The sequence below is a fragment of the Gymnodraco acuticeps genome, unplaced genomic scaffold, assembly GCF_902827175.1.
Source record: "Gymnodraco acuticeps unplaced genomic scaffold, fGymAcu1.1, whole genome shotgun sequence".
Taxonomy (NCBI): Eukaryota; Metazoa; Chordata; class Actinopteri; order Perciformes; family Bathydraconidae; genus Gymnodraco; species Gymnodraco acuticeps.
This window is the reverse complement of record NW_022989983.1, coordinates 552,259-567,985: the sequence shown is the minus strand read 5'-3', so window position 1 is coordinate 567,985 and position 15,727 is coordinate 552,259. Positions and strand designations below refer to the sequence as shown.

The 15,727-nt window shown below is 41.6% G+C and overlaps 2 protein-coding genes across 8 annotated transcripts in view; one reads left to right on the top strand and one right to left on the bottom strand.

Annotated features, from left to right (window-relative positions):
• LOC117543709 (PRA1 family protein 3-like) overlaps positions 1-15,727 on the top strand; it is a 58,677-nt gene that overhangs the window by 13,347 nt on the left and 29,603 nt on the right. The window contains exon 3 of one of the 2 annotated variants that reach the window (XM_034212202.1): positions 753-2,024. The exons of the other annotated variant lie outside the window; for it this stretch is intronic. Coding sequence (XP_034068093.1) covers positions 753-928 — 176 coding nt within the window. The 3' untranslated portion in view covers positions 929-2,024. Of the gene's footprint in view, positions 1-752; positions 2,025-15,727 lie in introns of those variants that run through there. 2 annotated transcript variants of the gene reach the window in all.
• The window catches only part of LOC117543708 (FERM domain-containing protein 4B-like), a 68,614-nt gene continuing 62,353 nt past the window's right edge, over positions 9,467-15,727 (bottom strand). For 2 of the 6 annotated variants that reach the window (XM_034212201.1, XM_034212197.1), the window contains exons 21-24: positions 14,103-14,851; positions 13,260-13,398; positions 12,691-12,930; positions 9,467-10,471 (exon numbers count right to left, since the gene is read on the bottom strand). In XM_034212201.1, the coding sequence (XP_034068092.1) occupies position 10,471; positions 12,691-12,930; positions 13,260-13,398; positions 14,103-14,851 (1,129 nt within the window). In that variant the 3' untranslated portion in view covers positions 9,467-10,470. Of the gene's footprint in view, positions 10,472-10,989; positions 11,121-11,225; positions 11,379-12,690; positions 12,931-13,259; positions 13,399-14,102; positions 14,852-15,727 lie in introns of all 6 variants that reach the window. The other 4 variants (XR_004568600.1, XM_034212198.1, XM_034212200.1 and 1 more) reach the window with 4 other exon arrangements.

The following is a 15,727-nucleotide window of genomic DNA, read 5'->3' as shown; positions in this document are numbered from 1 at the left end:
CTGAATGAAAGGCAGGTTTTCCTTTAAATAGGTTTCTTATTTTCAAAGTTCACATTAAAGGTAGGGTAGGTAAGAATGGAGAAACCAGCTTGAGTGCGCTAGAATTTGAAAGTAGGCAGCCAAAAGAAATCTGCCCCTTCCTTCAGACTTCCTTACAGAGCCCCTCCTCCAACACACATGGACGCGCACATGACCAATGAGGGCACGAGATAAGTTTGTGCACGAGATGGAAGGCTGACAGGCAGGTAGGCCATCCAGTTATTTTAGCCGGCTCAGATGATTGGTCGTGCTTTTTACAGCGCCACGGCTTCCACAGATGATATTTTTTAATGGATTTGTTGTCAAAGCATTTCAGATATTCATTGCTATCGGGATGTTAAGAGCATTCCATGGAATATAACAAAAAGTGTATCTCGAGCCGGTTTCTCAAACTTACCCACCCCACCTTTAAGATACAAATTATATTAAAGTACTGATTCCATTTGTTCTCAGGTAACTAGTAATTGAAACAGAATATATTTTTGAAGCAACCCTCCCAACACTACATATATATATTTCATCTAGCTATGGTATCATGATCTGGATCATTCGGAGTATTGTGAAATGACAACACAGATCTTTCAAAATCAATGAAACATGTTTTGGACTGAAATGTAGATTCTCAACGCTGACACTCTTCTGGTTTGACTCATCACGAAACAAAGTTTATAGGCTTGTTTTTGCCAAACATTCACTCCCCATCTGCTTTTCAGTGATACTTGCACACGCATCCTATCGCCTGTGCAACATGAAGAATAAGATGGAGAACACGATAGAGGCCGTGGGGCTGAAGAGGTCACCCATGGGTCTTCTGCTGCAGGCTCTGGGTCAGCAAGAGAAGAATCTTATGACGATCCAGAACTACCTGGAGGAGAAACTGAAGGATTGAAGGGACTTTACGCACCAAAGATTGTGACTTGGATTTGTCGGTGAATGCCTCAGTCTAAACCCTTTTAAAGTCTGTTTTCCTGTGTTGTGTTTTTTAAAAAGACAGCTTGTAATCTGAAGGGCTTTATCTTTACCTCAGGGTATCTCTCGCTCCACCCAGAACTTGTCGGGGCACTTTCACTTCATGCACTTCACTCCTCTGCTATGCAATGTGTTCCTGTGCACAGCTGCAGACTCTGAAGACGTCAGAATTCAGTTTAATGACTCTCAGAAATGGTTTAGTTGAAGTTGTGAAATCAACGTGTCGTTCTGTGACAAAGACTTAAAGGGTGCAGACTCGACACATATCACTGCCACGGTATTTGGAAGGCTAAAGTGTTGAAGTTTTGGAATAATCTCTCCTTACATGTGGAGCAAGTATTCAGATAATTCGCAACAAATATATATTACACTGTAAATAAATACTTGAACATGTGTGAGTAGTATCATGAGGAAAATGTACTTAAAGTCCCAAATGTGAAATGTCTCAATGCAGAAACATGTCTACTGTGAGTGTATACATCAAATGGGAGTATATGTGCAATACACTGCAATATATTATGACCCAATAAAGTTCAAGCAGAACTCATTTTAATATTTTTTTTTTGATTGATCATTGAACTGTGTGATTTGTAAAACGTCACATTTAAAGTGGCCCTATAATGCTTTTTGAGTTCTCCCTTCCCTGTCGTGTGTTATATAGGTTTTATGTGCATGTAAATGGACTACAAAGGCTAACATCCCAAAGTTCCCTCCAGATGGAGTTTCCTTCCTGATTCATCTTTTTAAATCAAATGTATACTGTCTGGCAAATACATTTTTTTGTACAATGCATTGTATTTCAAAAGTGTTTCATATGTTTTCTATGTAATATCTTTCTGAAATGTAGTGAAGTAGAAGCTGTCATGAAATGGCACTGCTCAACTAAAGTAACTCACATTTGTATACAAATATAATATATGTACTTCACTGTACTATAAACCTTTCCAACTTCCTGTTCATGCTGTTCAGAAAAGAAACCTTTGTCTTGAGCTATGAAATAAATACTTCTACAAACACTGAGTCAATATAAGAAATGAAGACTTCAAAGGAGTGTGAGGTCTTAACCCTGACCATCAGTATTCCTGCCGCACCTCTCACTGCTCTGTTTAATCTTTGACAATGCCCCTCTGGCTGATGGATTGGCTAACTCTGCCTTTCTCTCCACTTACCCTCATGCTAATCAATGGCCTGCAGTAGATTATAGTGTGGAGAGCTGAGTGCTGCACAGACTCATCTGCAGTCATTCACCTCCAAACCTCGCTTCAACTCGCTGGGTCAGCAACTTCAGACAAAAACATAAATAGGATTCCTTTTGAAATTGACTGCAGATAAGGAGAATCCATGTGGAACTGTGTTATATGTAACGTGGCAGTGTGTAAGGATTTGGGGGAAACATGAAGATAAGAATGATGGGGATTGGAAAGAACTTCAAAGACTGAATCTGGTTTTAAACGTGCCTGTGTTAATTCAGACCTGATGTCCACTTGTTGCAATATTTAGCTGTTGCTCAAAACAGCTCCCTGCACTGCCGCGGGCCGAGGCAGATAATTGGACTTGCTTTTTACAGCGCCACGGCTTCCACAGATGAGATATTTGTATATATTTATTGTCAAAGCATTTAATGTATTCATTGCGGGATGTTAAGAGCATTCCATGGAATATAACAAAAAGTGTTTCTGAAGTGAATTACCTACCCCACCTTTAAGGTGAAAAACTACAAGAGAAAACTCTAGTTGTTTAGTGTAGTCAATTCAACAATTTGGGCTAATTTGTTTTACTTGTCCTCTTTCAGATACATGCAGTACAACAAATATAATATCTTTATTTAAGTGGTAACTACTATTTTCACCCTATTTTGTACTTTAAGGGCCTTGCAAATGTAGGTTTTTTGAGGCAGACACCTCCATTTCAGTAGCACTTAAATACACCAAATGTTCCTGTTTCATTCCTATCTTCCTAACATGTCAACAAAGAAGTTTGTTTATATTTCACTCAAAGCCTCATTCATATCAGAAAATGTTCCCAAAACATACAACTTAATAATCTTGAATAATTAAATCAGCAGTATTTTTTCTACAGTGCCTACAGTTTATAAACGACCTAGCCCTTCAGTTTTAAAATGACTAAAATCCATTTTAGGCTGCATCATTACTTTGAAAGGTACGTGTGGTATTTTTCTAAATGAACCCTGTTAATGACCTCTGCACACTCAGGTGTGACAGTACTCCAGTGGCTCTCCTCCGTGCTTCAGTAAATCAGTAGTGATAAATGTCCTCCCCTGCCGTGCCTCATCTACGTCCATGTTGTGCAACACGAGGGAGTGAACACAAGCACTGGTGGCAATAAACTCGTGTAAAGTCAAGTCTGTCTCTGGGGGCACAGTGGAGGCCCTTGTGTAGCTGCAGCTGCTGTGATGATCATATCAACACGTGTGTGTGTGTGTGTGTGTGTGTGTGTGTGTGTGTGTGTGTGTGTGTGTGTGTGTGTGTGTGTGTGTGTGTGTGTGTGTGTGTGTGTGTGTGTGTGTGTGTGTGTGTGTGTGTGTGTGTGTGTGTTGTGTGTCTGCTGCATGCCCAACAGGTGTGTCTTTGGTGTTTGACAGAAACCAGTAGAGGAAAACAACAACACTAATTAGTTATTGGTGTTTTTGTGTGAACCCTTGTCGTTTTGAAACATCATAATTGCTTCAAAGGTAATGTTCAGTGAGGCAGTATGAGTCAGTGACACAAAAACAAACCTGTGTACTGTTTCTGCGCTAGTTGCTAGCACTTGCAACATCTGTGTCATGTTTGGGTTCCACCGCACATTGGCGTGGGGCATTACATTTAGTGACTTACAAAAAGTGCAATCTACCATGAAGATTAACAGCGAGAAATTCTGCAATAAGGCCAAACAATCTCAAGCGTGAGTGCATTAGCTTCAAAAAGGCTAAAGTGCTCCATGGCATACAGACATCTGATGTTTTTTTAGCTTTTGATGGCCATGTTGCACTTGAAATAGGTCGGTGTTCAGTCTGTAAAGGAATATGTGTAGACTTTCTGCAGTTCCAAAATCAATGTAGATCTGGTTCCACCATATTGCAAGACAGTGCATGTTTTTATTGAGGGGTAGCTGAGTCCCACTGCTAGCTAGCCGATTAGCCACTTTGGAGAAAAGTGCATCCATGTCCCGTATGTAGTGCCTGATCCATTCACAGCACGTAGGCCAGTACCAGTTTCTTGAAGAAGATTCAGGCAGCCACTGGTAGCCTAAATGTTTTTGGTAATGCACACTCAGGTTGACCCCTCCATTCCTCAGCATGCCCGTGAGGCTTTGGTTTCTTACTGGCCAAGCTAGTTAGCAAGCCTCATAACTCAGACAGCCTGTCAGTCTGTTAAAAAAGCAGGTTTGGCTGCTTGGACCTAGCTGATCACGTGACAGATGCCCCCTGTGACCTCTGCAGGATGTCACATCCTTATGAGCTCTTCAATCTGACCGTACACCCACGGCACGCTGCTTTCACTGCCTCCTCTACAGAAGGGTGTCTGTATTATTAGCCCATGTGACCGCGCAGCTAATCCCACTGTTCCCTCTCCACAACGTGTCAAAGCCATTACCCCCTGGAATGGATCAAGGTAAGTGTGCTGATCCAGGGGAAGCCGAGGCACAACAAAGTCAATTTAATCTGAGCTTGTCTGAGCCATATGGCAGCAGTGACATGTCTGACATCCATCTGCTACTTACTGGGTGTTGTTTATGTTTAGATTCACTAATGTATGTTTCAGTACTGACACCAAAACGATCCAATTTTAAAAGCTTACTTTGATGCCAACATGTTTCTTTACAATAACGGTCATGGCTAGATGTTTATCCTAGATTTGACAAACTCTTGCAAGATGTTCAAGTCTCGGGCACAGACAAGGACTACTGTCCTGGAAAGACCCAAAAAACCTGACTGCAATCACCAAAAAAGCCCCACATGCTAATGTCGAAACACAGCAGCATTTTGGGGCGGAACAAGCGTCATGACTCATACAACATAATCTTATGAGGTTATAATGGCTAAATTGTTAGGCAGCAGTTGCCTATTTACACATCAAAAAGTCACAGCACAATATTAGAGTTAATTTATAGTCATATTATTGAATCAATTGAATGAATGAATTGTACGACAATATTCACTCTACTTTAAGGCGAGACACGGCAGGCAAAAACATCGTTTTTCAAGTACTGGTCAATTTTGAGATTTTGTGCTATTTTGATTCTATAACATGTTTTCTTTCAGGCTTTTGGAAGGAAAACGTACAAAATACACATTTAAGTGTTTATTTTACTATAGTTTGTCTATTTGCGTCTGTAGATTTCTCCTAAATTCACCAAAAGTTAGCATTCTAACGTAACATAAAGTACCGCGACCGCTGTGTGCAGCATGTCAACAGAGGTATCGCTGGAAAGCTCCGTCTCTCCTGCACAATCTCATCGGATCCAAATATGATCATTTCCTTTGTATCAGCAACCAATCGTGAAAGCACAAAGGGGGTCTAAACCAAGAAACAAAATCTCATTGGCTGGTGTCAATTTCTGACAACGTGATTCGTTCAGATGCGTCACGTGGTGTGCTAAAACACTTCCTGGTTAGCTTTCAGCTAGAAATTGAAATCTCAAAATGCCAAAAGAACGGCGAAAAAAACGTTCACAGAGAAGAGAACAACAATTGTCACTTGCACGAAGCAAGGTTATAAACCAAAAAATGACCCTGAACATGAAATACCTTCACGGAGTGCGTCGATGCGCAAGCTGTCATCCAAAGAACAGGAGGGTTTAGCTAGCGCCTCACTGCAATCTTTAAAGGTCGTTTTCTCAAAATGAGTTTTTTCTCCTACTCTGAGTTCGAAATTTCAACTTCAGTAGCACGTACATACACCAAACCTTCCAGTTAGATTCCTATCAATATTATGAAGGCTTTTACAGAAGGGTTTGTTCATATATATAATTCATAGCCTGAATTATACAACATTGTATACCTAAAAACATGGCGAAAATGGATATTTTAGGGCTGTTGACAGTATTTTCTGATTTATGGAGTGATAAAAAGAGATATCCAATATCCCTTCTGTAAAAGCCTTAGATACTAATATGACTACAAAATGAAACAAGAATTTTGAATCTGGCTATATCCAAAGTTCAGATTTCGATTCCTGAAATGTGTTAAAATATGTGCATATCTAATGAGCTAATGGTTAATTTGCATATTTAAACATACTATTTCAGAACAGTTGTAATACAAAATACAATTGCCTTATTGTAAGTAAGTAACTGGAGAAATTTCTAGCTGATACCTTTAAGTTACAAAAATTACCCTATTCACCTGGGGTGTCTCGCCTTAAGCTCTGAGGAGCCCAAATACCAAGGGAAATATGTGGCTGGTTAGCCCAATGTTACGCTATGTTTCCTAGCACGTTGTTAACTCTGCCTGTCTGCTGGTCACGCAGTTTACAGTTGGTTTATAATGAGTTTTATTTTTTACAAAAAACAGCTTCTTGCTATTTCTAAAAACAGGGTTCATGAACCCTGTTTTTAGAAATGACATCCATCCTCCACAGCAGCCAGCAATGCAGCCTGAGGTGAAATGGCAGTTGGGACATTTGATGGACAGTTGGACAGTTAAAAAATGATACATTTGAAATAACTCAACCGTGATTGGGCAGGACAGTGGATACACTAATGTGTTGATTATGTGCATTTTTTTCCTTCTATGTACACACATGTGTGTGTGTAAAATAGTTCAGAAATGACACTGAGTGTGTTGAATTGCCTTTGACACAGCAGTGTGTTAAAACAATTACACATTCATTCTAGGAGTGTAATACTTTTACTAACACTATATATAGTAACAATATGCATTCATTATGACAATAGCATGCTATTAGGAGTGTTCTATAGTGTGTTCAAAAAACAACTATAGAAACACTATATTATACTATAGTAGTACTATTTAAAAATAATATAGGAATACTACAAAGATCTAGATACATAGTATTATAATTGAAATATTATAGAGAAGGTTTGAAGGTTTCAACACTTCCGGCTCTTTTTCTTCCCATAAATGCCATAATCGTCCCCATCTTCCAGTTTTGTCTGTAGTGTTAGATGAGGGGGAAGCACATAAGAGCCCATTGTTGATGTAGTGGAGTGTCAGCTGGAGCAGCCTCGCCTGATGTCTGTCTGCAGCTGGTGTGAAGCAGCAGAGGCACAGAGACACAGGGAGACAGCTGGATACAGAACGACCCCCCCCCCCCCCCCCCACACACACACACACACACACACACACACACACACACACACACACACACACACACACACACACACACACACACACACACACACACACACACACACACACACACACACACACACACACACACACACACACACACACACACACACACACACACACACACACACACACACCAGTTCCTCGCTCTGCCTCGGGTTAAAGCCGAGAAGCTGGAAGTGTCTGAGACCTCCCCTGAGACGAAACACTGGAAAGGAGCACTGCATTTTATTCCATTCTATTTCTATGCTATATTTGATTTTATATGTTATTATAGTTTTCCTAAAATAGTGTTTTTTTAATTTTTGTTTTACTTTTATGTATGCACCATGACATCAAGTTAAATTCCTCGTACGAGTCGACCTACCTGGTAATAAACCCGTTTCTGATTCTGAGAGCAAGTGAAACTGCTCCACTGCGGCCTTCATAAAGAGGCATGCAGGATATTTGGTGGTGGAAAAAATGTAGGAAGGAAGACGGAGTGGAAAAGGAGGTGAAGGGTTTCAGCGTAATCTACATGTGTACAGCAGACTTCTAAAACACTAGGCCCACAGGGAGGGTTGGGTGCTATAAACACCGGCTTGTCATACAGAGGGAGAACAGGTTTATAACCCATAATGGGTGTGACAGCTTTTAAAGACTGGTTTGGGCGGTTCTCGGCTTAAGGACACGGAAAACCAGCCGAGCAACACAGCAGGCGGTGGGAACAGAAAGGCTCTGCAGCACCAGAGGCAACCTAAAAGCAGATCATGTCCTCATAAAGAGCTCTCATCAGCTCTGCATTTATTCATACTGGATAAAAAAAACTGGGATGTAGCCAGTTATTTTTCCAAGTATAATCTGCCTCCTTAAATGCAACGCAGACTATTTATATGTAAAGAATGTATTTTTGTGTTTCAATAGTCGTCCTAAGCCACTGGGCAACACGCCTGTTGTTCAGAGCAATTAGGTGTTCATTAGAGTTCATGGAACTTTCTTTAAACCGCATTTCATGAATTGAATTGGCTGAACAGACGTTCAATTACTCGATTTAACAGATTTGAGTTTAAATCCTGTGTTTTCCTGCACTCAGGTTTTTTCACTTGATTAAATTCCCTGAGATGTTGCAGAGTCTTTACATTACTTTTAAAGGAGTCATTCTTCGTTCACCCTCCTGTTGTCTTCGGGTCAAATCTGACCGATTTACAACTTTCATCAATCATAACTTTTTTGTTTTACATTCGATTGCATTAAAGCTTTATGATATCCTTCACAGTAGACCTTTGAACATATACAATTGCTGATCACCACTTTCATTGCATTTTGGATGATTTAGTCAACTTTGTAACACCACGGTGTTCCCGGGCAAAAAAATGACCGCCATAAAGAAAAGGAATTAGTAACCATCCGGATCAGATAAAACACACATACTCTAGATGTGTGTGTCCCCCCCTTATGTGCCCAATCCCCCCACATGAATCACACCTGGCACACTCAGTACATGTTCAGTGTCTATTCTTTGTATATTTACTGCAGTTTTTCATGTATACCAGAAGTCTGACACAATATGTACAGTTTGAAAGGGTGTTGAATGAAGTTGGTGATGATTAATGGTTTTTGTGTTAATGTAATAGCAGTTAAAACAGGACCGACCGCGAACACCAAAGTAAGGGGGGAAACGAAGACAAAAGGAGGGTTAAATGACCATTTGTTTGATCAGATACTGCTCATGAGTGTCCTTCGATACCTAAAGAAATCGAATGCCTGCTCGTCAAATTAAGTATCCAACATCAGAAACAAATAACTGCGGATTTGAGGTAAACCTTATAATTTTTGACAAAAGTAAAACTATGTCAAAACATCAAACTCTCACAAAGACTGTGCAGTATTTCACAAGTCTCCTTTATTCAGGCCTGTGCTTAGCAGCACGTGCATTTTCATTAAAACCACACATGATAAACGAATGGCGCGCCTTTGCAAGCGCAACGCTTTTTATGCAGAAGTGTAAAAAAATGCACAAGTTGTGAGAGTTTGTAAAAAGATGCTTTCATAGTGTTTTACTTAACTGCACTTCCAGTTTGATTCTTCGTTCTCTGAAAAACAAAACGGTAATCTTGCGGGCGAAGTATATATTTTATAAATATGAGTGAAGACAGACTAAACTGATCTAAATGCTGATTTTTTTTATTCAAACAAATGCAATTGTACAAATGACTAAGAACCAGCTTAACAACCATTGTTTTCACTATATATTACATGCTTTTCAAATACATACAAATGCTCTAAAAAAAGACGGAACCAGTGTATTTACAAAACCAACATTTACATACGGCTTCATTCTTGTGAGAAATTAGGAGCACCAGTCCATGATTTCCAGCATGGATGAAAATAACCATGTTCAAATAAACAAGTCTTCCTGCAGCGACTGATCAGATGTGGCAGTGATCTTTAAGTGTGGGTAATACTCCGAATGGTGACAAGTATTTGGCTCATTTGTATTGCAAGTACTGACAGTGAGAATACTTTGGAAATGACAAACAAAGAGTATGGTGGGTGTTAGTAACAAGCTACAATACAACTGGCTCTGCAGAGTGTTCCAGGAAGTAGCCATCACCTTTTGACTCATTCATAACGAGTTCAATCCTTCATTTTTTTGATAATGTCCTTATCGCTCCTTGTCCGATCCTTCATGGTTACAGTGTTCATACATGTGTGTAGCGGAGGGTTGTTCGCAGCGGCTCAGTAATCCTCGCTTTGTAAAGTTCACTTTCCCTTTGTCTCCACCACACAGTCCACAGCAGGTACAGTTTCAGTGCATCACCACCACCACAAGCACTCCCAATCCAGACACGAAGACGCTCCCGTGGGCTTTTTTGTTCGGTACGATCACAGCGTTGTGGGTCAGTTTGGCAACAGATTCCTTTACTCTCACGAAAGTTAAGTTCCTTCATTCTTTGGATCCTCGCGTACAGAGAAAAACAGGTAAGTGCAGTCTAAGGCACAATGACAGCTTGTCAAGGTGTATGAATTCAAACGATGATGACAGACGGCGACTACACTATTGTTCCCGGTTTTGAATCTTCGTGCCAGTGTATCTTATCGTCCGGCTCTGGGTTCGTGTGCATTTGGTCACTGACATGCGGGTCCATTTGGTTGACATCTATGTAGGATCTGGAAGAAACAGACAAGATGAAACACATTAGACAGATGGAAAAGGGAATGTCGATTGTGATTGGTTAAGAATGGATTGACCCTGGGCTGTCAACATTGTCTTATTTTATTCTAGCTTTTAAGTGTCAAGATTAAGAAACTAGAGCTGCAACAAATTGTTTCAACTATCAAAAAATCTGCCTTTTATTTTAAGGATTAATCGAATGTTCAATAAAATGTCAGAAAATTGTGAAAAATGCTCATCTCAAAGTATGTCTTGTTTTTTCAATTCAATATCCAAGTATATTCACTTTACTGTGATACAAAACTGAGACAAGCAAGACATCTTTGTATTCGAGATATTTTCTGCCATTTTAGTGGAAGATTTAAGGACTAATCAAACCGAAATAGTTGTTGATCATGTTCCGTCTACAGGACACTAAACTAAGAGAAATAAGACGCACTCTGGTTTGTGTCAGGCGTGTTGTTATCAATCTCAGTTTCAGACAGATGTCAAACCCAGGGTCAATCATTCTCACCGTACAGCACAGCAGATGCATGCAGGCATTGAACACAAGCATAGCCTTTGAATTTCAGGGGTCACATGTTCCTCCTCTGCCACACAAGTGCTCTCCCACCACCACAAAACACCCAGGGAAACACAGCAAATCTGAAATGTGAGATGATTTCGGTTAGTCCCTGCCACACTGCCACAGATATCCAAAAACACATCACCGTCACCATGAGGGGGAGTTTTTACCCTCTCGTCTCTCACCCTTTCTGCTGTGCTGGGACTGATAATGGGAGGGGACAGGGGGGGGTTTATTTCTCTTGTTTGGTAGCATAGGCAACATCACCACGCCACTCTAAAGGCCGTGCAGGGAACGCCATCCTACCACGGCTCCGCCTCTCAAACTCTGGGGGACATCTGCGCATGAGAGGGGGCAAAGGTCAAGGGTGAGCGGTGTAATGACACTTTTTGGAACACAAGGCGAAACACTGGAGAGCTCGAACTGATGTCAGACACTGAAGAGTCATTGGAAGTGGTGGCCAGAACATTGAGAAAGACATTAGCAGCAAAGAAGTGATACAGCTCCTACCATTTGTGAAAAAGCTCTCTCACCCAGTCTCGAGTATTTAGCTAGTTCTAAGAGAATAATCAACATTTGATAACCAGTCAAAGCAGGCTCTGTTCCCAGCAGGGAGTGATGGGAGCTATCCACCTGATAAGATGGACGCCAAGATGTCCTCACTGCTCTCTGACACGGTTTGTCCTGGTATTATCTGAAGAATGTGTTATGAATGTTTTGGGCAAGCCGACTCAACTATCTGGGTCATAACTGTACACAGCTCTGGGAAAACAGCTTCCCACTGATATCAGGACAGTGGAGAGACTACATATCTTCCATTGCAAACTGAAGACCCACCTGTTTCGCTTGACCTAAGCAGCAGTACAGAACAACCATGTTTGAAGTGAATATTTCAGGACTGTTGTTCTTGTCCTTAGTTTGAATCTTATGGTTTATTTGCACTTATCGTAGGGCTGTGCAATTAATCGTATTTTAATCTCGATTACGATTTTGTCTTGCAACGATTACGAAAACAACGTAATCGAAATAAAACGATTATTATTTGTATAAATCTTTTATTTAATATTGGTTTTTTAGTTGAATTATACTTGAAGTTCAGGGTAATCAACTGTTAAAAACATACTGCTACTTTTTTTTTCAATAAATTGATGTTTTCAAAGTAAATGGATAATCGTTAATAAATCGTGATATCAATTATTGACCAAAAATAATCGTGATTATGATTTTTGCCATAAATTCACAGCCCTAACTTATCGTACATCTCTTTGGATAAAGGCGTCAGCTAAAATCAATGACATAATAGTTAAAGAATGACAAAGCTCCGAGGCGGTTTGTATGAGGCAGGGGAGTGAGAGGAAAGGCAATAGCTAAGATGACTAGAACTAAAAGCCATGTATACAATGTGTGGGCCGAGAGGAAGGCAAACTATGTTGAGAGAAATGTGACCACTGTGACAACAAAAGCCGGCTGGAAGAGGAAGTAAGGCAGGCATGTTTTTTTATAAAGAAGCCAAGCCATGCAGTTACCTTATCATACATGACAATGAGCGATCAGTCAAACACACTTCAAAACACGGACAAGCAAGACTATGGAGTCACGTTGCAGACAAAGTGAACGACGCGCAGGCTCCGGGCGTTTCCGTCTACTTACTATGAACTACCTTTAGCAAAGGACACCTTACTGAGCCTGTGCCCTCTGGAGGAGTTTGGTCGTGAAGGGCTGGAGGAAAGCTGCCTCTCCCGACACCCGGGGGAGTAGGAGGAGGAGGAAGAGGAGGGATAGGAGGAAGAGGGCGGAGAGGAGGAGGAAGAGCTAGCAGGGAAAAGGGCACAGCGCCTCTGGCCTTCGGGGCTGAGCCAGGAGCCTTTTAAAAGCTGGGAGGCGCCATATCTATAAGAAAGCAGGCCCGGTGGACAGTTAGGAAGGAGAAGAAGTCTTAAGCTCCGAGGAACTGAGTGCACAGATCTGATAATCCTCAGATGAACCTCGCTTGTAACCACATTTTTTCCAAACTTAAACTGAAGAAATGGTCTCATTGGCTAAACATCAGAGCACAGTATTGTTGTTAAGAAACCATAAAGCAGCTTATTTTGTTCTGTAAACAGCCATTCTGGGTAATGAACAGTAGTGTTAGCTGTGGGGATCAGGAGGATCAGGGAGTGGCTTATTGGATAAGACGCTGAGTTAAAGCCAAGTTGGCCAAGTTTCTTCTTTCTCACCTGCTGTGGGCGGAGTGGCTGTAGGGCGCTGTGCTGTAGGAGTAGGACTGCGGTGCGTGCGCGGGCATGTCGTATTCTGACATCGCACTACCAACACTCATGTGACCGTGCCAGTTTCCACTCAAGGACGCTGAGGACACTGGAGAGAAAAATGGTACAAGTCAGCATCTGACCTTCATGTGGAAACGCGGTCGACGGCACAATGCAGGAGACTAGAGATTCCCTGAGGACGTTTCTGTGATTGTTTTGATTTGTCTCGTTATAGCAGCTGTTATATCGTGGAACGTTTTTCCACAACATTTGTCAGTATAGACCATCGAAATGTTATCCTTTCATTTGTTATTGCCATCTATTAATAGTGATATGCAAAGATAGACATAGGAATCATAAGGAAATAACAGGGCATAGTTCCCTCTCTAATATCGATTTGATATAGATCATATTTTATACAAACAACTATTTATTCTTGCCTAAAACAGCAATTTACAAGATACCATTTCAACACATTAAGACAAATTGATAATTAACCAGATTGTAACTGAATAGAGCTTGAACAAATCATCTCAAGTTAACTAGCTTGAATCCTGCAGTTTTTTTTAACACATAATTGTCCACAATGCAGCGAGATCAAATAATAAAATAGGGTTACGTTCGTGGCCGTGTCACTACTTCGTATATTGAATAAAGTATCTCAAAAGTAAATGTTGGTGGTTTCTTGAGCTGCTCAGCAACTAATTCTAATCTACCATTTGTTTTGTTTTTACTCGACATGGTCCAATAATATATATCTGATGTATCGGGTGATCCAGCTGGAATCCATAACACACGGCGCAGTGATCTCACCTGAGGAGTAGGCGATGTTCCTGTGGTTGTGGCTCTGGGCGGAAGGCATGGTCTGATAGCCCAGGCTGTGCTGCGAGCCTCTGTCATAGTCGTAGTTTCCGTACGCAGGCTGTTGTTGTTGTGCGTTGCGTTGGTACCAGCCTCTCAAATGTTCTGCCACGATGGCTTTCTGGAAGTTCTTGACGGGCTGCTCGTTGCCGCGGGGGACCTGGCGAATCCTGGGCGGGCGCAAAGTGGCGTACGGGTTCTGCGACATGCCGTCCATCTCGTCGTGCCCGTAGTGACCGTGCACTTCGTGGCTGTGATAAGTTGGCTGTGTCGGGTGGTACGAAGGATTGACGGTGTAGTGTCCCTCCATCTCGTTGTCGTACATGTACACTCCGTTAGCGTAAGGCTCTGGTTCTGGGTAGCCCGTCACATAGTAGGCCGTGGTGGTGGGTCTGGCTCGCGGTTGGTTGGCATGGCGATTGTCGGGCTGAGCCAGGTTGGGCATGCTACCTGTGTTGGCGTACATGTCTTTTCTGTGGCGGCCGCGAGCTCTGCGCCTGTTTGTGTGGTTGCCGGGGACGCTGTACTCCACGCTGGACTGGCTGGTGTAGGAGGAGCCGTCGTCGAGGATCTCGGTGCTGTTGCTGCGTCGGGCGGGGGTGAAGCTGAAGGTCGGCACGGGGGGCTCGGCCTCCGTCAGCTGAGACTGGGACTCCAGGCTGCCACTGCGCTGGCGGAAATGTTGTGGAACGTCCTCTGATCTGTAATAAAAAACACCAGTTAAAAACGTAAAGAGGCCCTTTTAACATAATGACATCACTACTTAACATTTGCACTTCTAAGATAAGATGGAGCTTTATTAATCCCTGTGGGGAAATTCAGTAGTTCAAAAAGCAACAGGGTGAGAATGGAAAACACAATTCACACAGATTAGAGTGGAATAAAATGTAAGATAAAATCAAAGATAAAAACAAAATGATATACAGTAACTTTAAAATAAGAAATTAATTAAAATGAACATATATACACATTTAGGTCATATATATATATTAGATATATTGACATGTATGTGTGAAAACAGTGTGTATTTTATGTCCAGTACTTGTTGTGCAGCCTAATGGCTACAGGCACAAAGGATTGTCTATTGGCTAACACTCCAACAGACATTACGTAATAGGCTAAGGGGCGGGACATCTCTAAGCGGTTGACCAGTCACTACACAGCCGACCAGTCACTACACAGCCGACCAGTCACTACACAGCCGACCAGTCACTACACAGCCGACCAGTCACTACACAGCCGACCAGTCACTACACAGCCGACCAGTCACTACACAGCCGACCAGTCACTACACAGCCGACCAGTCACTACTAGGGTTGCAAAGGGGCGGAACATTTCCGGGAAGTTAAGCTGGGGAATTTTGGAAATATTCTATGCAAAATTAAACAAAAAACACGACATTTCAACAGATGTTTTTTTATTTAAATTTTTGTTAAGTAGAACAGAACAAGTTTTAATTATTTTATTGAACAATTATGTGTTTCATTGAAGAACGAAAACATGGAGGAATGCACAGTGCCTGTAGGGGGTGTGGTCTCACTAGCCATGCAGTAAGCCGTGTGCTATGGCATAGATAT